At 33.8% G+C, this 24254-nt stretch overlaps 2 protein-coding genes across 2 annotated transcripts; both read right to left on the bottom strand.

Moving 5' to 3' along the window:
* Positions 1-13970: 13970 nt before the first annotated feature.
* Positions 13971-16000, bottom strand: LOC118733144 (glucose dehydrogenase [FAD, quinone]-like). The gene is made up of 2 exons (XM_036462405.1): positions 15696-16000; positions 13971-15632 (listed from the first exon to the last, which is right to left on the bottom strand). The coding sequence occupies exons 1-2, from the start codon at positions 15987-15989 to the stop codon at positions 14088-14090; spliced, it is 1839 nt and encodes a 612-aa protein (XP_036318298.1). The 5' UTR covers positions 15990-16000; the 3' UTR covers positions 13971-14087.
* A 6960-nt stretch (positions 16001-22960) lies between these two features.
* On the bottom strand, positions 22961-24154 carry LOC118734569. The gene is made up of 3 exons (XM_036464281.1): positions 23768-24154; positions 23522-23675; positions 22961-23417 (listed from the first exon to the last, which is right to left on the bottom strand). The coding sequence occupies exons 1-3, from the start codon at positions 23859-23861 to the stop codon at positions 23252-23254; spliced, it is 414 nt and encodes a 137-aa protein (XP_036320174.1). The 5' UTR covers positions 23862-24154; the 3' UTR covers positions 22961-23251.
* Positions 24155-24254: the final 100 nt, after the last annotated feature.

The raw sequence follows: 24254 nt of genomic DNA, 5'->3' as shown, positions 1-24254 counted from the left end.
GTGAATGACGGGACAGAGAGTGAAAACGTTCAGAACTGAGAAGGAAAGAGTGACAGCACAGTATGTACCGATAATAGAAAACTGAACGAGAGGTAGGCCAGAAAGGCGTTTGTGAGGAGCCAATTTCCAAAGCTACGCCTTGCGATGTAATATCTTACGCAGGTCCCACAAGACCAAATACCCGCTTCATATGCCGGAGTCTGGGCGTGGTCCCGAATGAGGTGTACCCTTAGCGGACAGGATGACGAATCGTGCATAGCAGCTTTGGAAGATTCTCCCTCCGTTTACAAAAAAAAAAAACGTAATGAATGTGTATATTAATTAATTTAAATTATCGGAATGAAATGGCAAACCTCGGAGCGTACTTTGAAACCTTTAGCTATAAAACCGACAGTCAGACTCAGAGTATCAGGGCACGAGATACTTCGTGCGATTTACATACAGAAGAGAATACGGAAAGTGTTATATTTGGGAAGCCCTAGCAAAGAAAAAAAAAGGTAATAGAACCTCAGGAATCAGCGAAGGCCTTACCCCAACAATCCTAACCAGTCAGTGTGAGACGTTAATCCATTAAACATCCTACCGGCATGTACCGTTCCTCCCCCAGTACTACGGCCAAATTTTAAGTCGGGAGGTAGTTTAAGTGCTAAGTTCTACGTCAGTTCCTGACCACATGCACTCCGTCAAAGGTAGCATCTGCTTGAGATTATTCCCTGTGAGTACTTTCTAAAAATAAAGCCACTACTGTCAGGTTCATTGAGCCCCACCCACCCGTTTATACTGAGCAAGGCCGTGGGTGTATGTGAGTTCGACTTAACACATTGAAGTGCAGTGTTTTATTTGGTGGTAAAAGCGGAACCTACATGCGAACCAGTAATGGTTAAGCATTATTATTTCATCCTTCGACTAAGCCCATTTCATAAAGGTCGTCTACGAATGCAATGGAAGGGCCAAGTGGTGTCTGGGGTGCATAGCTGGCGAATTTTCGGTCCGAGCGACAAGCGGTTGTATTGCCAAAGGACATTGCCAAAAGGAAAAGAATAATCACACTTTTTCTACTGCGAACAAAGGAATGACTTCCCAAAACTTCCAAGAAACCGTAAGTACCCTTTAGCTTCAAAATCATCACCTCAAAACTGTTTCATTCTAAATAATAAACTATTTTGTTTACTCAGTGAGTGAAACAAAAGCGCTACTTTCATTAATCCCAAACAAAGCATAGACTCTTAGTGACAACCTTTGCATTGAGACCTTCACCATACACATTAGCGCCTGCATGCACACATGGGCACCACACAACCCACAAATGCGTTGGATCAGATGAACGAACCCAAATAACAGTAAACAGTAAACAAAGTGAAATAAGCTAAACAAAAAATAAATTACCAAGTAGATACGAAAGTAGATAATAGAAAAAGTTAAACCACTTGGCATACTTTTAGGGGGCACAGAAGTGCATAGCTTTTAGTAGCGCATGTGCAATTGTGTGACAACAAAGCGCACGAACACACGGCACGGTCGCTCACTTAGAGTATGCTAACACGCGCACTAATTTGCACACACAACACTGACTGAATAAAAGTAAATAAACACATTTACATAAAATATACATATATGTGTGTATATAAGTAGGAGTGTGCGTATGTAAGCCTATACATTCATACATTCATATGTATGTGTGTAGTTTGTATTGCACACAGCTGTGTTGAAAGTTCAAAAAAGTTCAAGGATTCAATGTGAATTAAAGCTGACAAACTATGCCTGCAAGCCAAACAATGCAATCAAGGCAACAAGTTCAACAGCGTACTAGAATGTATGAATACACCATTCAACATAAAATATATATACATATGTATATACTTACATTACTTTGTATGGTAAACATATACATTGTGTGTAACTAACGAATTTTGTCATTAAGCACAGAGCTGTAAAATGATTGAATCAACATAGTCTGCACTCACTCGGCATTCCTTTCAAAATGTTGATTGTTGGTTTGTATAAATAAAAACTTCATTCCTGAGTGGCTTAAAATATTTGAAAACAAACAAACTGTGTTTTGTTATTGAATGCTAGATTGCCATTCAGTATAGAATGTGAATGTTCAGCAGCATTCGCACTCACACATGATTGTATATTTAGAATGAATGCACACTTTTTTTTACCATTCAGTACCAATAATTTGTTCCCAGGGTTGATATATTTTATACTTTAAAGTTTGAACATATCTGGAATTGAACTCAAAAACAAATATTTTATTTCCAAAGCAACTTATCGCAACCGTAGAGCAAAACAGACACATTTTGACATTTTTAGACATTTTTTCGCAGAAGAATATACAAAATTGATTTATCACAATTATTTTTGTACTAAATATTTTTTTCACAGTATACAGTGATCCAGGTAGCCAAAACAAAAAATGTAAACATGCTTATTTGACATTTTGTTTGAATGTATTGGTTGATATTTTTTCACAGTTGTCGTTTTCGTTAACCCAAATGAAATCCAATTTAAATATTTTCTTATAGTGAAAAATATTTTCAAGTTACATAAAATAAAATAACGAGAAACACGAAATTCCAAGCAAATGAAGCGTGAAGCGTTAGCAATTATGACCGGATGCAGTTCCTACATAAGTCAAACCGTGTTCTGAACACAACTTTGAGTGAATAATGGTGGGCTGACTTTGCAAAATGGTCCCATCGATTAGGCGGTAAAAGAAGTATTACTTAGCTTATGGTACAACTCTCCAATTTTCAAATGCACGTAATTTGTGTGTATTTGTTCAGCCGATTATTCACATTTGAAAGAGGATAATGCATGAATTAATGCAAGTAAAGACGGTTTATGCAGATAAGCGAGCGCGTTTGTTAACCGTATAAAATGTATGTACGTATATACACATATATTCAGAATGACGAGATGAACTAGTTCAGCCCTCTCTGTTTGTAAACGCGCTAACTCGAAAAAAAATTTAGTTATTTTAACGAAAGTCGGTGTCGAAGTTGCCTTTGGTATAATTTAGGTTAGTGTTAAATTTTGTCGAAATCTGCCAATAACCACGCCCACCTCCCACGTAGTAATTAACAATATTTTTGTTTTATTATAATTTGTTTTACGAATTTTGCTGTTCAAATTTACATTTCAAATATATCAACAAACATTTGTAGGTACTTTTGCACCAGTTGTTGCCTATGGGTTAATCACAGTATACAGTAAACCAGCCATTGACAATATGCTTATTTGAAAATTAATACATGAAATATTGTGAATGTATAGGATTTTTTGTCATTAACCCATAGGCAACGACTGATGTAAGAGTACCCACAAATGTTTTTTGATATATTTGAAATGTAAATTTTAACAGCAAAATTCGTAAAAAAATAATAAAACAAAAATATTTTAATTACTACGTGGGAGGTGTTCGTGGTTATTGGCAGATTTCGCCAAAATTTAACACTAACCTAAATTATACCAAAGGCAACTTCGACACCGACTTTCGTTAAAATATCGAAATTTTGTTCAAGTTAGCGTGTTTACAAACAGAGAGGCCTGGACCAATTCATCTCGTCATTCTGAATATTTTGATATATATGTATGCATATGCGTATATATGTACATAGATTTTATACGGTTAACAAACGCGCTTGCTTATCTGCATAAACCGTCTTTACTTGCATCAATTCATGCATTATCCTCTTTCAAATGTGAATAAGCGGTTGAAGAAATACATACAAATTTTGTACATTCCAAAATAAGCTAAGTAATGCTTGCTTTACCGCCTAATCGATGGGACCATTTTACAAAGTCAGCCCACCATTATTCACTCAAAGTTGTGTTCGGAACTGGGTTGACTTATGTAGGACCTGCATCCGGTCATAATCGCTTACGCTTCACGCTTGATTTGCTTGGAATTTGGTTTTTCTCGTTATTTTATTTTATGTAACTTGAAAATATTTTTCACTATAAGAAAATATTTAAATTGGATTTCATTTGGGTTAATGAAAACGACAACTGTGAAAAAATATCAACCAATACATTCAAACAAAATGTCAAATAAGCATATTTACATTTTTTGTTTTGGCTATCTGGATTACTGTATACTGTGGGGTTAATGACGAAAAAATCCTATATATTCACAACATTTCATGTATTAGTTTTCAAATAAGCATATTGTCAATGGCTGGTTTGCTGTATACTGTGATTTTTTTCAGTTTTCAAATATGAAAACTTTCAAAACAAAATTTCAGAAGGGTTCCTGTTTTTTTTAAAGGGGTTTAGGAGTTCCATTACTTTGAGCAACTTTTTTAATTAACTATTAATTTAAATGTTTCCTAAACATATTTACAACGCAGTTCTGCAAGAGGGTACCATAACTTTTTCAAATAACGTATATTTGGAACAACCAAAATTAATCGATATGGATAAATACATTTATGTTCGTATGTACTACTTATGTATGTATATATACATAAAAATGCTCAGAATAAAAAGAAAAGATGATTAGTCCATGTCCGTTTATTTGCGTACACGATAGCTCTAGCAAAAGTTGAGATATCTCAACCAAATTCTGTACGAGGGTTTTTTTATCTAGGGCAGCAGGGTATTGAAAATACAAAAGTCGCACAATAACCTGGTCCCTCTCATAAAATGGTAATTTCGAAAAATGCCAAAACTACAATATTTCCTTAATTACAGGAACCAAATTGCTAAAAAACTGCCATGTTTATTATTATAGTTTTGGAAAATGGACATGGGATATATTGCTAGCTTTAAACATCAATTTGCTCAAAACATACGTTTAGAACAGTGTGCAAGCTTCTACCACATGTGTGGTAGATCAACCACGTATTTTTTTTTAAATTTGGGTGTCTACCACATCTACCACACAAGGCTTAAAATCTACCACATTTTTAGACAGAAGATTTGTTTACAATTTTCACATAACTCTAGAATTTCAACTCAATTGTAATTCGAAATATAAAAATTAATCAATAAATTTTTAAAAAGGTACATCATAAATTTTGCTTTAAATATATCTGTGCCTTAACTTTCTAATATTTCAAAAATACGCCTATTTATATTTGCTAAAGTATTATGCAATGGGAAAATAATTTGGTCGATTATTTTGCATACAAATAAAATATTATTTTCTTCATGATTATATTCTCTAACTAGAAAACTAATGTTATACTTGTTTTTGCACCAATTGCGTGGAATCTGTACGATCCACTAGCAATTATATTTCCCGATTTAATTTTTGAGTTGTGCTTCTTTTGACAACGGTGTGCGATATGTATACCCAATAAAATATGAATTGGAAAATCTACCACATCTTATTCAAATCTACCACATTTTTTTTTGATTCTACCACACTAAAATAAAAGGGGGTCTGCACACAGATTTGTTAAATCTTTTTTTGAGAAAAGTTGATAATTTGCAACTTATTGTAAATGGTAGAAACCACCACAAACCCACAAATCAGGTTTTAGAATCTTTATTAAATGCTTGACCCAATTGCGAAGAAAAAAGTACGAAGAAACTTGTATTAAAAATTTTTATAAATAAATAATAAAATGTATATATCTAAAGTTAGAAGTAGAAGCGCTTAAATTTGTTTACTTATTTTAACGTAGATATATAGGTATGTACATATGTAATAATTTCTGCACATACCTTTTATTGGTACATTGGTAATACTTATTTAGAAAGCTGACAATTTTCGAAACAGAGATGTAAAAATCGTTAATAATTAACATTTTTCATAATGACATTCTTGGCAGAAAAATATTTCTCTAATTAATATTTTCATTTATTATAAATACTTATACAAATTTAAGTGAAACAAATTAATGATAACGCTCAATAAACTATTTTTCGTGTTGAAATTTTGAAATCTTTTCAATAAAATTCAACCTTGCGTATTTTTCAGTGGGTTTTGTGTATTTAGAATATTTATATCGATTGATTGGTACTGAATGAATGTGTGCACACATAGCAAAAGCTGAATTCATCTGAATGCTTCTTCAGTGTTAAAAGTTAATGTTTCGTCATTCAGTTTTTTCAATCTTTCTTTGAATATGTTAATGTGTGCAATCATATCTACTTTGAGTGAATGTAGAATTGGAAAATTATAAGCCACATTCCCCAACAAGGAAAAATTCAATGAGAACATAATAACATAAAATTGATGATTTTTAATTTCATATGATTTCACAGTTTTACAGCTCTGATTAAGCAACATTGCCGGCTGACAACAGATGTTGATGTCGTTGTTGATTTCGATGTTGATGTTGATGTTGATGATGGCAATCCAGCTCGTTACCTACCACCTTGTGATATAGCTTGTTTGCAACAAACTAATATCTAAGCCAGTGATTCCCAAAGTTGTCCGACAGGTGAGCCGCCAGATGGGCCGCTGGGAGACTTGACGGTGGTCTACGCTGGCGTGAAAAAAAAACAAGGGAGTTCAGAAGTTGTAAGTGGTGTACACAAGTTGTAAGTGGAGTCCACAAAACTTTATCTGGTTTCGATAGTACGATAGTACAATGTAAGCATATGATACAATACTAAAAAAAATTAAAGGAACAAAAAAACATTCCAAATTTTTTCGGTGATTTAAAAAAAAAAACTGTATTTCGGTGAAAAATGGTCATATTGAGACTGTAAAAAGAACAATATGAAGCTTAAAGACTCCTATTTTCAAATTTATTGGTTAAAAATTTTTAAGAGTTATGGTTCTTATGCAATCACAACAAAACGCACGAAAAAATCATTTTCAAAATTTTTTGTTTTTTTTTATTCAAAGACTAAACATTTTTTTTCAGTTACGCTGACAGTAAGCTTTAATTTCAATTCTTTTAAACCTCTCTGTAAGACAGAGTTCGCGAAAATTGCTCACTGAGGAATACAATTTTCATCTTTCTCCTCACTACAACTTAATTCAAGAACAATCAACTTTTATTTTCTCTTTTGTGAGTTCAAAAAGAAAGAGCGCTCTTCAATAAATTTATCTTTAATACAACTCAGTTTTTTCCCCTCAATATTTGCCTCACGCTCCCTTGCAACTCAAAATATTACTCCTCATAAAAGAGCATTCTGTCTCTTTTGCTCATTTAGCTTTCATCACTCAATAGTTTTAATCGTTGACAAACTCATTAAAACAGCCGGGAGCGCTCATTGAACAATCATTTTATTTATGCTCTTAATTTCTGTTTTGAAGAAGGTTAGCAAATGTTACTTGTAAAAACTTGCACATCTGTAATCTTATGATTTTAATAAATAAAATATAAAAAATATTCAATTTTTAAGTAAAATTTTAAAAGTGGTCTGCGTGAAAAAAATTAGGGAACCTCTGATCTAAGCAAATACACATTTGTGCATATGTATGTAAATATCTGAAATAAGTGCGTGCAGTCGTTGCTAGATGTGCTCCGGAAATCGATACGCCTTTTGTTTAATCGCACACAGCCACACAAAACCACACAAAGCAATATAAAACCACAAACGCACTTAGTGAACGTAGCTGGTATGAAATTTTGCAAATTTTAAATTAGTGCATCAACGGAGGCGGTGTAAGAGCAGATTTTGATTGTAATTTTCACTTGACCGCTTACAATATGAACAATGGCCTTCGGCTGATATGCGTCGGAGATTAAAACTTTGCTATTTTACCGGAATGAAATGTTGCATAGCAGATTGTTCAAGAGAAGTCACTTGCTGAGGCGGCTTCTAACATCCAGCGCCTAAATGCAAACTACATCCTGGATAAACCCGCATAAAAAGGCCAGCACATATACATACATATATGCGCAGCTGCATGTTCAAAAATTTCATATCAAAAATTTACATATGCACTTCTCAAGCGTCTCATAAAATAACTTATTAAAAAAACAAGTTTACGGAAACTCAAATCATGCGAGGCCAGCTTGACGCATCTTCCGGACAACGCTTCCAGAGTTTACAAGCGGACTTTGTAGCAGTTTTTTTTTAATTACATAAAATAATTCGCTGTTATATGTTTATTCTTCTTAATGGTCTAACTGCCACTAACACTGCGTTGTTGTATTTTGGGCTTAACTCCACACTTTGTCCCTCGATAGTGTTCATGGGTATTCTTGCATTCCCAAAAATAGACGTATGTATTTGGTATTGCCGGAAAGGTAATTTATCCATTATCCAGGCTCTGGTCTCAATTTTTGTATAAAATGCATAATACGCAGTAAAACCACCATTGAAATTGACGGATTTCAAACCAAATATTTTAGTTGAGGCCACATCAGTTTTAGGCTTTACACGGAAAAATAGTCAAAAATTTAACTTATGAGATATTTGGTTAAGTATTTAATTTTTCTATTTAAAATGACTTAAAGCAGGTGTTGAAAAGTTTGAGTCCTGTAGTTTAGACTTGCTATATTTTATATGCAGATTTATTTCGTTGAAAATAAAAATAATACTAAAGTTTTAATCTAAAAAATAACTAAAATTATAATCTTTTTTTCAATCAAAAGTATGTTTTTTTATTTATTGCAAAAAAAAATATTTACTACTTTTTGCACTTTGCGAAATAATGCGTTTATTGCAAATACATCAAATAAATATTTTCAGTTCTTTTTAATGCCATCATGTATATCTGCACCATTCGTTGATTTTCAAAAAGAAACGTCAAATTAAATGGCCTGTCCTGTAGATGTATAATAAAGGTTTATTTTTATGAAAAGAGTTGCCACCTGTTAATAAATTTAATTTACATGATTTAATAAGTTAAATAAATTATTAAAGTATGGGTATCAATCGAAATGGGGTTTAAAAGGGTTTATTACTTGACTATATGTAGGAGGGTTGCCATCTGTTTGAAAATTACAAAAGCTAAATTCAATATGAATTAGGGGAAAAAGGTTATTGAAATACATATGTATATATGTATCGCCGTATATATGGGAGTCAGACGACAGAGGTTTAAGTAGGTCTTTGCTTGCAAATATGTAAAATTTATGTATATAAAATATTAAAATATTTATGTCAATCGAATAGGTATTAGTTATTTTATTACCATGTTTCATTACATACATATATACATTGACAATGAGTAATTTGCTTTTATTATATGCATTGCTCTTATATTACCGGACTCTTAATTTAGCTTTAAAATGTCAGGAATTTTTCAATTTTTCACTTACTTCTTCCTAAATATTTATGTAAAATTTTCTCTTTCGTCTGACACCCATGTTTTTATACGTGTTTCAGTTACCTAACTCGCCTAATTAAATTGAATTTAATTTTTCAAACAGTGAAAAAAAACGAAAGAGAAATTTCAATTTATTCGTTCCAATCGTTAATTTCAAAAAACTGTAATCTGTAGTCAGAGGTAATTTAAACCACTGTAAGCTTGCCTAAAAACTGCAATTTACAGTTAAAACTGTGAATCTGGCCACATTAGAGGGGAATGGGAAAGCGGGCTCTGCTTCGATGGAAGACGAGGAAACATCCGAATACATTCTTCGTCCAAAGACATTTCAAGTCGCAATATCTCTTGTTCTGATATACCCGAGCATTTATCTATATATCTATCTATCTACCGAACCGGTCTAAATTAAATTATTTTCGCTTAGGAGAAATTTGATTATGCTTTTATGGAAATTAAAACAGGGAAATATAAATACATATAATTGACTTCCCATTTTATTGTTCAAACTCAATACTCGTACATACTTAATAATAATACAAACTCTTCTCATACAGAAGCATGAAAGCTATTTGAGCTAGCGATAATGCCCACTTATCTATATAAGAGCCCTCCTATACATTTCAAGCACCACCTACAACACTTATTCATACTTCAAATTTCACATAACACAGGTATCCCAATGAACCAAATGTATTGAAAATAATATTATATCGAGGTAGTCCATTTCAGCGTTTAAATAGCCAATTTAGTTTTTACCAATCAACTGAATGATGCTGTAAATAATATTATATAAAGGATGAAATATTCAAATAAATTGCATTACAATGTTTTGCTTTCAATTATCTGCCAAATTCCCAAATTCCCAAAGTTTTTTCTGAGTCAGATACAATACTAAAGCATACTGCACTATTAAAATTTAAGAAAAGTTTAAAAAAAATCAACAAGTAATAAAAAACTTTTTTTCGTGTACTTTTACAATTTACTTGCCAACTGGTCTATTGGGTTATTTCTATACATATTTACATACATATATACATATGTAAGTGGGCATGTATTTGCTAGACAAAGTAACCACACTCATTGTCTTTTCACGTGCGTAATAAAAATCGATAAAAGTCACTTTTTGTAAATCGATTTTATATGTTTATTCCTTCGTTTTACTAAACAAAAAGGCTATTCGCCGATGAAAAGACAGTCGACAGGGCTTGTTAAAGTTATAAAAGCAATTCCAGCAATTCCTTCAGCTACTTGAAGGGGAAACAACAAACTTTGATGCGAATGTGAAGGAAAAAGTTAAAAAGGCAACAGCAATAAAATAGCACCAATACTAGCAAGTGATGGCATAAATAAGCGATTGGATAAGTAAAAAAAAGTCGTCGTTGAGTTTAAGAGCAAATACGGTGCGGTTGCGAGGGAGTCGCGCATTTAAGGCGTGACGAAATGTTGACTTGGTACGCAAACGAGTAAAAAAATAGACAGTTTTTTACTGTTAAGGCATGAGGATTTAGAAAGGACGTAAATATATACCAGTGTTGCCACATCAAACATATTTTTCTACCAAAATGCACACAAAAAGTCGCGAACACAATTTCAACAGAAAGCTCATGACCACAACAAACATTTTGAAAAATGTCGATTTTCAAAGAAAAATCACCACATTTTGAAATTATACTTCAAGACAGGCAAATTCAAAACAAAAAAAATATTAATTTTTTATGTGTCAGAAAGAACAGTGAATGAAGAGTTGGATCAATCTCGATGAAACTGACATCACATTCGCCTGAAAAATACTGGCCCAAGAAAGAGGAGGCTTCATAAATGGTGGAGAGTTCAGGATTGGTCATCAGCCCAATTTTGCGTCATCCCGTACTTGGATTCTGCCGAGAGTAAATCCTTTAAATATAAGCACCTCGGAAAAACATTTCTGCCTGAAAATAAGAGAAATGAGATTTTGAACTTAGAAACAGATTTTTCCGACATACATACGCATATAGGCATTCAGCTATAATGCGCCCGGTGAGACTACAGGGAAATTTTATTAATGAAGCGCTACCCACGGCCACAATTGTTGCCACCCTCTACTGTGAAAAATTTTTTAAATTAATTGAAAAACCGACTAGAATTTATTACCAGAAAAAGAGTATTGTGCACCATAACTTATAACAAAGCCGAACCAACGCCGCAGCAATTAAAAGCGCTTGGTTGGGAATTTTTGATGCATCTATAATATAACTTTGACCTTGTTCCATTTGTTTCATATATCTTCCGTTCACTGTAGAACCTGATTTGATGGTGGTGAATTGAATTCATAAAAAGCCTAGTGAAAACATTTAAAATAGTTATCACTGCAGAAGTCAATGAAGATTTACGCTTAAAAATACCCCAGGTTTTTTCTCAATAAAAAGTCCCAATAGTTCAAATGAGCTTTCACATATAAACTATTTGTTTGACTAGATAAATATTTTTGCCTTATTTGACATATACTTGTCGTTTTTTTTTTTAATGAATGAGTTCAAAACTCCTCTGACAAAATCTACCAAAATTGATTTTTAGAAAAATATGCTACCAATTTTGGTAGAACTCTAGCAAAACGGCAACACTGATAAATATGTAAATGTACTCCCAGCGACGCTGATGAATGACTGCTTATCGTCACGAAGCCTAATACGTGTAGTGGATATAACTTTGTCTTTTAATCGAAAATGTGGTTTTATGAATGAAAGAGGAAGGGAGTGGAAAACCCAATATCAACATATATATATATAGAACAACAATTATATTGCTTGAAATAATGGAAAATATGACGAATAGAAGAAGAGAAAGTAGGAAAAATTGCGACGGAAAATTATGCAAATTTTGAAAATACGACACAAACACAGTTGCAAGAAAATTACTCGTTGCGAAGTTTAGTAATTAAAGTCATTTTAAAGGTCTGGTTGAATGAAAAACTACTTTGACCTGAGATCCGACCTTTAAAGTTAAAATTTATTTTGTCATTTTTTTTTTTACCTAAAACCAGCATGCAGAAGACTTTGAGAAAAAATTCGTAAGCGCCATTTTTCTGTTCCTTGCTGCAAGAACAGCAAACAGGGCAGTCAATTTACCTAACATCACCATTTTTTTTTCTGAATTCTCCATCTGAAAATTTTTAAAATACCCTTACATCTATTTCGCTATCTCGTCTCGTTCTGCAGATATTTCATTTTGTGCGTTTTTCCAAACAGAACACTTTGCGGCATAGACAGCAAGAGGAGTACCTAATGATGAAGTTTGAGTTAATGTATAAACCTTATTAAAATATAAGATGCTAACTAACAACGATGTTGTGTGAAAAGCTAAAGCCCTTCATGAAAACAGTAATGCAGGACAGACCTGGAAAATTGGCCTTGTACCAAAATTTCACAATACGACCAATCCTGGAAAAGTAACTGGATAAGCAAACCGACACACACCATCTATTCCTCGACTATATAATCACTTCGATAGCATGAAGGGAAGCTGCGATGCCATATCTAAATACCCCATCCGAATTTTAGAGCCCCGCCAAACTAGAGTGACATTGGCCGCAACTTTCATCCGCGTCCTCAAATACAAACTGTAGCTTAAAGCTTAGAATCCAGCTCTCAAGAAAAATTACAATAAATATTTTTTAGCATTTCTGTTGCTTGAAAGAACTCTTGGCATTTGCTGTAAATTTTCTTGAATAAATACAAAAATATACGAGCATTTTTTTTTTTTGGGAGCTGCAAACTGTTTTAAGAAATTTTGATAGAATAAAATTTCTTTTCCATTTCTTGTGCGTCATTTTATATGAATTTTTCGTTTTTCTTGAGAGCTCTTAAAAGTTTAACTGCGAGTGAAAGCATTGTTCTTAAAAATATGCAATGCACCTGTTGCAATTTTGCAGTAGCTTGCACTTTATTTTAATAAACTTTAATGGGCTAACTCAAAAAAATTTAAAAAAAAATTAAAAAGAGTTTGTAAATTTGTAATGCATTCATTTTACTAAACTTCGGTGTAAAACAAAAATTCATACTTAAATATTGCGCAATACTCAGAGCTACCATTGTGATTTTTTTTAATTTTTTTGAGATGGCATATTTTCAAAAGCTAATTTTTTTTATCAAAAAATTTGTAAGTGAAAAATTTTTTAAGAAAAAAAATTTTTAATGTAGAGAATTTTGATGTGTGTATGTGTGATTTTTTTTTAATTTTTTCCTCGCCCCGTTCTCGAGATATTTGAAAAGCTATTAACTCGATTTGTTTTTGTTTTTGTGCTGTCAAATTTTTAAAAATGTATTAATCATGCTCGAATTTCATATTTGTTTATTGCTTATGTCTATCCATCAACCCTAAAAACACATGAAGTGTGAACCCCGTCCATTTTGGTATGGAATGCCCCACATACGTACCTATATCGTATGCACATAGTATGTAATAAGAATAAAGTATTTGTGCTCGTTATGCCGGACTTAAAATGTCTACATTTCTCACTGGCCACTCATTTTATTAAGTTGATAAAATATACGATCCTTCAATAAACATATATATATTTTTGTAGATGTATAATTAAACCATAGGATGGAACAAAGAACTCCTTCCATTGCATAATACTTAAGCAAATATAAATATGCGGATTTCTGAAATATTAAAAAGTTAAAGCACACATATATTTAAAGCCAAATTTAGATGTACCTTTTTTAAAAATTTATTGATTAATTTTTATATTTCTAATAAGAATTGAGTTATGTGAAAATTGTTAACAAAATGTAGTGGATTTTAAGGCTTGTGTGGTAGATGTGGTAGTAACAGAAATTTAAAATAATATTAAAAAAACATCGTGTATTATCTCTTCGGCGGGTATTTGAAATATGACGCAAATGAAAACTGTCATAAACTTCTAATCCTTCCAGTCTTCGCGTATAAAATCGGCCGCCTTTTCACCAATCATAACTGCAGCCGCATTTGTATTGGCACTGGGTACCGTTGGCATAATACTAGCATCAGCCACACGCACGTTGTCAACACCGCGAAGTTGCAAACGTGGATTCACACAGCTCGTTTCGTCGATTTCAGGTCCCATTTTAACCGTACCCGTCTGATGATAGGTGGTGGAAGAAAAGTACTTAAGGTAGCAACGCCAATAATCATCACTTCTCAGTTCATAGGCATCGCATTCGTCAATATTGGGGAGCAGCATTGTGGCGTTCGCTGCCTTGTAGGCAGTCGTGTTCACTAGCTGCTCGTGGAAGCGCATTGCCCGCACTAGAGTCTCCACATCTTCGGAATCGCTAAAGTAATTATGTACCAACTTAGGATCGGCTTTGTAATTGGCGCTCTGCAGTCGCACATAGCCTTTAGATTTGGGATTTAAAAGAAAATTAAACATAACTAAAATATCAGCTGTTTCGAGCGCCTTGGATATTTGATTGGCAATTTTATTGTTCAAGTTAACACCACTAGCGAATTGTTTCAAAGTAGCTTGATTATTACGTCGGATTTTTAGATGTAGAACCCCGACATCCGGGTATGAATCGTTCTTAAGCGTATTAATGAAGCCCGCAATTGAGGATGTCCTGTCCAATGTTCCATTCTGATGAATTAAATATTTGTAAACGATATCAAGACTGTCGACCGTTTTGTGGTTCGGTGCAACATTCTCCCTTAATTTGAGGAAAGTCCAAACATTTACATGATCATACAAGTTGTCGCCTACCGGCAAGTCCTGCACAACGGGAATATTCAATTGCTCCAAATGTTCCGCTGGACCCACACCAGACAACATTAACAGCTTGGGCGAATCTATTGCGCCTGCGGATACAACCAACTCTTTGCCAATGCTCACATTCAGCTCATATTTGTCCTGAAGTATAAAGCTCACCGAGTTAACTTTTTTTCCGCTATCATCGAAATTCAACTTGGTTACATGCGCTCCTTTTATCACATGCAGATTAGACCGTGGCGAAACTCTCGACAGATAGCCCTTGCCGGTACTCGTGCGACGTCCATTTTCTATTGTGCGAGGCAATTTGAAATATCCCAGTTCGCTAACATCATTAAATTCCCATTTCTGCGGTATGCCCAACTCCTCGGTTCCCTGTGTGATCATTCCCGCTAAATCCGTGTCAGTGTCCGGTAATTCACTGACTGTGAGATATCCTACTGGATTCGTTTCATTACCCACAGGACGAATTGAACGTTCGAAATATGGAACGACGTCATCCCAACCCCATCCCGTATTGCCAGCCTCCGCCCAACCATCGTAATCTTTGCGATTGCCCCAAATATAAAACATGCCATTAGCTCCACCAGAGCCGCCTAACATTTTTCCCCTCGGAAAATAGCAACGGCCATCGTTGAGGCCCAAACAGGCTTTGTCGCTTGGCTCCGTAAAGTAGTTAAATATTGCGTTTGTGTGTTCCATAGAGAATAATAAAGCAGGTACCTGAGTAAATGTGTGTAAAGGAATATTTTATAAGTTGTCAAATCCGCACTCATTTCTACATACTTCACTTTCTTGTGGTGGGTCACCACCTGCTTCCAGAACTAGCACTTTCCAATTTGGATTTTCGCTTAAACGGCTGGCTACTACCGAACCGGCGGATCCAGCGCCCACCACCACAAAATCGTAGGTGTCCAAGCCATGTTTCAGCGCTTGATCCGCGTAGTCTGATGGCCACATCTCCGGTGCGGAGATGGCGCATTGTGCGGCAACAAGTGCCTGGAGAAGTGTGGTCACCAACGTGTTGACAGTACCAACACTTTGGGCGGCACATTGGAGGTCTATCTGTGGAGACGACATTGTCCAAGAAGTTGAAGCTGAAAAAACCAATTTCTTATTTATTACACACTGACTTGCCCTAAAATAGCAAGATTTATTTTAAACCTACCAAAGTTTATTTTAAAAAAAATATGTCCCGGTTTACCACAAAAGGAAGGCTCCTGCAAAAATAAATTTTCCCCTATTGTAGAATGTAAACATTGCAAAATTTGCTAAATAAATTAAATCTTGCCTCTTACCGTTGATGTGCGAAAACTAGTACAAATGAGAGAACACAATCCACTTGGAATTCTGTAGCAAGTATGCCTATTCTCCCCTAAAAAAGCATCTTTTATACACCTACCCACTAGTGGTGCGGCGATAGTTCTTTAGAAACCATCGATAACTATCGATAGTTTTCTAAACTTACAATTTGGCTTTATATTGCGCTAGGCTTATTTCTTATAAAATCAGTAAATCGCTTTGTCATGGTGAAAAGTTGCTAAGTCCATTTTTAGAAATTTTACAGGAGAGGTATAAACTTCTCGCAGCCTTTTTCTTCAAGAATTTTGCGAATCTTTTAATAAAATATTTTTCGTGTTTAAAGCAAAGCAAAGCTTCCAACGAATCAGAAAGATTCATTGGTAATTAAAACAATTTGAATTTTTTTTTAGAACTATTTAAGTATTTCTGATATTAATCTTATTTAGTTTTTTTTTACGAATCTATCCTCTTTTTCACTTATCAAAGCACCTGCCGAACTATCTTTTTTTAAAAGATGCGGCCAAGTTGTCTCAAATGCAAGTTGACAATAGGCAATAAAACAATAATGCAAGAAAAATAAAAACTATCGATTGTATTGAAAACTACCGATGGTGGTACGATAGTCAAAAACCATCGATAGTATCGTTAGTGCCATCGATACTTTCAGACCACAACTACCCACATACCAGCATTTGGAAGATTAATAAAAATCACCTCGATCACCTTTGATGATTAAAAACTGATTAATCGCTTAGGCGATAAAAAAAAATACTCGAAAAGTGATTTATTGGAAAAACGAAAACAAACAGGATCATTGCAAGTACACATGACCAAGAACCCGCACAATTCGTAAAATGCATTTCTTAATTGTAATAGTTTTAGTTTTCATACACATACGTACAAAAGTATTGGCACAAAGAACATTTCAGAATGCGTGCAAAGTTTTTTAACTAATTTCTTTTCGCTAATTTTTTATAAAAACATAGCTAATATTACGACGAAAACATAAAGATAATATTTCAAAACTTTGCGCAAAACACAGGAAAATTTAATAAATTTCATATTTTTCAACACAATTTTTGGCAGTTTTTACCTGACAGTGTCTTCCTTATAAAGTATATACGCCATTTTTTTTATATGGAAGACACTGTCAGAAAAAATTGCCAAAAATCAACGCGATTTTTTAGCAACTTGGAACCTTTTATTGTACTAAAATTTAATGGGCTACAAAACTGCATGCACAAATTCTTTCTAGAAAATCTATTTACATAGTTGCAAATTCATTGAATTTTTCTGAGTTCTGCATAAAGTTTAGACATTTTTGTGTTTTTGTTGTAATAAGAGCTATATTTTTTATTAAAAAAATTAGTGAAAAGAAATTGCAACAAAAGCTTTGCATACATTGTGAAAAGTTCTCTGTATCAATTACTTTTATACGGGAGAGTAATTTTGAAATATTTTCAAACCGGTTGAAAAATGAATGCTCTGGACTATTTCGAAAAGTAAATTCCACTTTTGGACCACTGTGCAGCGCCGGTTTACCCTGGCAGTTCTGATCAGTGGTACGCAGGGACCGTAACAGTTACATTTTTACGATTAAAAAAATCACTCTTTAACAATTATTTTTGACTTATATTTAATTACTCATTAAATAACTGTTTTTTCTGACATTTATTTTATACGTCCAAAATAACAATTATTTTTGATTTTTATCTAAATAATCTGAAAATAACAGTTATTTTCGATTTTTAAATTATATGTCTTAGCTAACAGTTATCGACGACTTTTATTTATAAAAGTCATAAATAAAAATCAGTCACTGACATTTTCCTTCTATTTTCAGCTGAGAAAGGGCGTTTTTGAACCGAATTAGGAGATAGGATGTTTTTTAATAAAATTCTGAAGTAGGACGTTCTTGAAAAGTTTTCTGAGATAGGGCGTTTTCGAACTGCCTACCAACATAGGAGATCTTCCACTCAGATCACGATATGGTGGTATCATAGCGATATTATTCTTGGCCTAGCCGTGCGAACTCAAACTGTTTCACAAAAGTCATGCATTTAACCCTTTTTTCCTCCCCGAACTTTTTGACCTAGGAAAAAATATTTTGAATTTTAGTTAAAATATTCTTAAAAGTTGATAGTTTTAAGGTCTTTTTATGTTTCGACATCAAATGAATATACTACATATATTTCTAATAAATATTCCTTTTTACCCACAATTGCTACTGACTAGCCCGCAGTCCCAAATTAGGAAAATAAAGGTTAGTATCCATATGGCTACCATGGGCAGGAAAGGGTAAAATAGTGTGGCCTCATTTTTTCACATATAACACATACAAGTATACACTTAAGTTCACTTCCTCAAGCACATTTATATGAACACACAATTAGTTCCACCAACAGCCTCCACATAATCCATGTAATTTAAATTTGAAATTGTAACTTACTTTTCGCACTCAACTGCCAACAGTTCACAAATTACGCGCCGCACTCCCTCACTTCACAGAGGCCACCACATACATATGTACATACATATTCTCCCTAAGTGAACCGTTGTTACAGCAACTAATCGGCGGAGCAACTAGCCTGCAGCGACTCGCAACACTTACGGCCTGACACTCGTGTAATCCTGCAGGCCCACTTTTAGGCCGCCGATAACAGCAATCGCAATTGTGGTGGGTGTGCTGAAACCAAGGCAGGGTAAGGCAAGCGTAGTAATACGTGCGCATACATGTACATACATGTAAATGTGCGACGACAGTCCAATACTAGCATTAAATATGTATGCCAAACAGGTGCAGTAGTTCCGACTGTCAAATTGTTTGACAATTACTGCTACTCGTTTGTTTGTATGTAGGTATATACATACATATGTAGATCGACAGTCGGACGACGCTTATCGCCCTTTCAAATGTCACACACTGCCACGATTGGTTTTTTGTTTTTTTTTTTTTGTTTTGTTTCTCCGTTGACTCGCAGACACTTTGACACTCTGACGCTTGAAATGGGCACACTGCTGCAGTACTAATGTTTATTTCAGTTACAATTTGGCTTTTGGCTCCCAAATGTAGGCTATTTAAGCGAAAAAGGGGGTCGGCCGCAGCGATATCATGTCACATGCAGTAAATTTCAAATATTTGCACTGCACTTTGCTTTGGGGTTTTGTGCTCAGTAAATGCAATTAACTGGGCATGCAGACATGCACACACATGTGAGAGTTTGCACTGGCAATTTGTGGGCGCACTTGGAATGTAGAGCAAACTTTTTTAGTCGCACATTTTCATGAATATTTTAAATATACATATGTATGTACATACACTTTTACTTAAGTATGTAAATTGGTTTGACATGAAACACTTAAATTTACTGCTGAATTTTTTATATTTTTAAGGGTTTTCCATACACAAATACGTATACACAAACACACATATATCTAGAAATTTGCAATAAAGAAATTGTTGCACTTGACGCTTTTTGACACTACCCGTTGTGTTTTTTAAATTTTATGCACTTAATTTTTTACTGTTTTTCCACTTATATTTTTAATTATTCGACCTACTGTCACCAATTTGATTTTTTTTTTCATACATAAATATGTATGTATGTAATTATGTATATCATTCCATTATCTTTTATTTTTTTTTTTTAGTTACATTTTCAAATCACTTACTATTTCAAAAAAAAAAACAACTGCTAACCACAATTTCCGTTACCCTTACTACTTAGTTTTGCTAGCGCACGTCTATCAACTACCGAATGCCGACATCAACTGAAGTTAAATATTTCTGCGTTCAATGTATAAAAATAACTATGTGGAGCTTTTCATTTGCCGCCTATAAGAGTTTATGCTACAGCTGGTCACCTTAGTGGAGCTTTAAGTTCAATGTTTGAGAGAAATTTTGCCCATTGCATAGCATACACCAAGGCGCTAAAGCGTGCTCACTGTTTTTGTTTACGAATTATTTTAACAAAGCAGCCAACAAAAATAGCAGAAAAACGACTCGCTATTGCCATTGTATATATGTATGTATGTATATATGTATGTTATCCCCAATGGAGCCGGCTAAGTGTGGTGGCATGTAACCACATGTTGCTTCAACTTTGCCGACAGCAGCGAAGAAATTAAACTGGTATAGGCGGAATTTGTGAAAGGCAACACTGACAATCAGTGTGCGGTATAGCATGGCACATTGACTATTTCAGGAGTAAGGAAAAAGAATTTTAATTTTTATTTTTTTCAAAATTTAAAGGTTTTTGTATTATATTTCTATGCTATGCTAGGTATCCATACTCCTTCGTCTACGAAAGAGCAGACCTCAAAGCACGACTTGACTTGTCTGAGTGCTGACTTAGGGTGGCTGGAAGTGTAAGAAAATGCATTGAAATATTTCGTTATATCCAGTCATCCGATCAGAGAATTTAGCTATAGAAAGTTATCCAGCTTCTTATCACCGTAGTTTAAAGTTATCAAAATTTTTCAGATCATCCATGTTTATAAAGTTATCGGAATGTATCGAGTTATTGCAATTTAACAATGTTTGCTGAGTTATCGAAATTAATCGAGACGCTGAAGTTGAGTTGTCGAAATGTACCGATAGTTATCGAGTTATAAAAATTTGCCAGATTATCGAAATTTTACAACGTAATGAAATTTTATTTTATATGATAGTTATTAAAAAATGTATAAAATTTATAGAGTTATCGAAGTTTATCGAGTTAAGGAAATTTTCCGAGTTGCCGTCATTTGTCGAGTTCTTTCAAATTATCGAGTTATCTATATTTATTGATTTTTCGAAATTTGTTGGTAGTTGTGGAAATTTGTAGGTTTATGGAATCAAAGTTCTCGGAATTTTCAAAGTATGTCGGGTTATCAAAATTTTTAAGATCATATGAATTTATCACTATTCGAATTTTTTATCGAGTTACCACAGTGTATCGAGTTATCGAAATTGGTCCATAGATATGGAAATATATCGAAGAGCTATCAAACTATATAGCGAGATATCTAAATTCATCGATAGCTATCCAAATTTAAAGAGTTATCGAATTTTATAGACCTATCGAGATTTAGAGTCTTTGAAATTTTTTGAGCTATCAATACTGATCGAGTTGTCGAAATTTATCGACTAACTGAAATGTACCGAATTATCTAAATTCATAAAGTTTTTGAAATGTATCGAGAAACACCCTAATTTATAACTGTGTTAAATCTTGGTCTGAATTTTCCCCCATCCCATTATTTTACTATGACGCGTATATGAGAGTCGCCTCATGAAATTCAACTTGTAGGGAGAGGGTAGTAGAGAGGACTTTCAGTTAAACTTTTTCTTTTTTTATTGCGGTACGAGAATAGTTTCTCTTTGAGAATAGCATCGGGGCTGCTGATGTATTTTGATTTTTCTGCGTAATAATGAACAGTTATTTTAATCTCTGTCGCAATCCCGATCTTAATCGTAATCCTAATCTTCTGTTACTTTTTAGTTTGGAATTAAATCCTAACGAGTGTGTCGCTTTTTCGTTACATCGACGTTTGCATTTACTCCCAACCGAACGCAAAGAAGTTTCACTTCAAAAAACCGCTTTGCAGATCATTAATTCTAAACTTATGCGCTCTAGGTTCGAGCGGGTCAAATTTGCAATCAATTCAATTCAAATACATGCATACATAGATGCAAATAAATACATTCGTTATACTCTTACTATATGGAAGCTTGTAATAATCTCATTTTGCAAAACACTACGCTTTAAAACGCATTTCTACAGAAATCCTAATCTCCGTAAATTAACTATGAGATTTACATACAAACATACTTATATGTACATTAGGGCGGTTCAAATTTTTTCTCTTCTTTGTTTGCGCGACTGATGTGTTCTACTGGAAATTCCGAACAAGAAAGTCCATCGAAACATAGTAGCTCTAAAATGGATTTCGATCCTCCTTATTTTTAATTTTAGTTGCTAATCCATAACGAATTTAATTTTTTTTTTTTACGCGACCTCTATTTAATTAAATTGGGTGAAATAAATAACATATTATTACAAAGTAAGTATCAAACTAGACTAGCTTAAGAGAGATTATTTTCCAAAACATTTTTTAAGAGGGTTGCCACATGTTTAAATTATTTAATTCAATTAAATTGGTAAATGAAATGCTGCAAAATGGATACAAAGCGATTTGGAAAGCTTAATTTGGAAAATATTCCTACAGAAGGTTGCCGCCTATTTGAAGAATTTGAATTTTAAATAAATTAAATTGATAAGATAAATGTAATATTACGGTACGTAAGTTTGTCACAAGTTTTTAATCAAACGAAAGATATTTAAGAAATCTTGGATTACACAGTTCGACAAATTTTTACCTTTTTTACCACCTCAGTAAAACACATTTTTTGTAGATTTTTTGGTACTAAGTCCAAATCTGTCCGCATAATTGCTCTAGCACGTAAGGATTTTGAGATATCCTAACCTCAAAAGTACCAAAAATACGTTTTTTTTTTTTTAATATAAATTTTACAAAATATAAAAAAGAAATTGGTTAAGAATCAACAACAAAATTAAAAATAAGGAGGCTCGAAATCTAATTTACAGCTATGCTTTCATGGACTTTTTTGTTCAGAATTGCCAGTAGAATACTTTAGTCGCCGAAACAAAGTCGGTTATAATCTGTAAGAACAAATTGACCCGCACTAATGTACATAAATAAGTATTAGTACACGTTTTCTTTCCTACGAATAAAATAAAAAATTATAGATATAATATAATTATCTAAACTTTATTGTGTGTCACGCTATTCAATAGAAAACTAGAAGCCTAGAAACAGATATCTTAAAGCTAAACTTATAATTAGGAGCTAAACGTAGAGTAGTTTCGTTTAAATTTGATGATCACTATGAGAAAATTTAACGGTCTAATGAAGCTATTGTGAAAACCCCCACATAGGGCCACTACGTAGGCGAATAGTTTGATTTGTTCGCATGTATGTATGTATGTGAATAAGTGTTTACTTTAGCAAATGTGATGCTAATACTAATTACATATTTAATGTTCATTGGCGTTCATAGAGAAATTACTAAACACTAATTCTTCACCAATTTTCTCAGTTTGCACTATTTGCGTCGAGGTGATAATTAATGTAATGGTTGTGCGTACAGTTTCGCTGGAATGAAAATATTTTCTCGACAGCGGGCGATCTATAATATCTTCACTGGAAAGAAAGTAACAAAGAAAATAAGAATGAAATTAGAATATTAAGGTAGCCTGTTAAAAAAGGAATGGCTTGCAAAACAAAAAAAAACACACACAACTTACGGGCAACAAATAATTTCCTCGTAAACTGTATAGCCACAGTGCCCTACATCTCTGGCGTATAAACCTCTGTGAGTCATAATTGTCTCTAAATTAGGACATTGTTTCTCAATCAAACATTTGCCATCATAGTTGCTGGTTACGCAGGCATCACCCTCTGGGAGAGAAGAAATGAGGAGAAATGATCACACAAACTAATTTGAAATTTTTCTTTCATTTCCATTTTTTTGATCTCTGCTATTCACTTACCATATAAAATAATTTCTGGTGGATTGTGATCCTCAGCTGTGCACAAAGCTGCCAGGAGGATAAGCACCACACTTAAGTTCAAACACTTCATCATTTTTTTTGCACTTATGTATTTTCTTTAAAAGTATCAACCCGTTCTTAGCGTAAATCTTGCTTTTCAACAATTTCCGCGCTTAATTTGTTTAGCTCACTGAAGACACCGGCAGCAGTAAATTAACTGAGCTAATATTATATATGCGCACAGCAGATACTAATGCCAACTAACTGCATGCGAATACAATGCGCGTATTGATTAAAAACCAGTTTTCAAAAGTCGAAGTATTTGGCAAGTTCATTTGCTTTGAGTGAGACGCTCTCTCGCTTTGCACGCTTGAAACGTTTTCTTTGTTTACCCGATAGAAAAAGTTTAAAGCTAAGTTCTCGCGCTGGCAAGCGTCTTTGATTGTAGCCAGAACTGTTGAAGTTGCCAAGGTGCTATTTAATAAGA

This window comes from Rhagoletis pomonella, unplaced genomic scaffold (assembly GCF_013731165.1).
Source record: "Rhagoletis pomonella isolate Grant_MI unplaced genomic scaffold, Rhpom_1.0 Rhpom_scaffold_00002, whole genome shotgun sequence".
NCBI lineage: Eukaryota > Metazoa > Arthropoda > Insecta > Diptera > Tephritidae > Rhagoletis > Rhagoletis pomonella.
The sequence above is the reverse complement of the archived record's forward strand: the minus strand, read 5'-3'. Positions and strand labels throughout refer to the sequence as shown.

What these genes read in the sequence shown, in the direction of transcription:
- LOC118733144 (XM_036462405.1), bottom strand. Translation starts at nt 15,989, where the DNA reads ATGTCGTCTCCACAGATAGACCTCCAATGTGCCGCCCAAAGTGTTGGT. An exon ending in ACCCACCACAAGAAAGTGAA is followed by an intron (nt 15,633 to 15,695) that starts GTATGTAGAAAT and finishes ACATTTACTCAG; the next exon opens with GTACCTGCTTTATTATTCTC.
- LOC118734569 (XM_036464281.1), bottom strand. Translation starts at nt 23,861, where the DNA reads ATGATGAAGTGTTTGAACTTAAGTGTGGTGCTTATCCTCCTGGCAGCT. An exon ending in ACCAGAAATTATTTTATATG is followed by an intron (nt 23,676 to 23,767) that starts GTAAGTGAATAG and finishes CTTCTCTCCCAG; the next exon opens with AGGGTGATGCCTGCGTAACC. An exon ending in GAGGAAATTATTTGTTGCCC is followed by an intron (nt 23,418 to 23,521) that starts GTAAGTTGTGTG and finishes CTTTCTTTCCAG; the next exon opens with TGAAGATATTATAGATCGCC.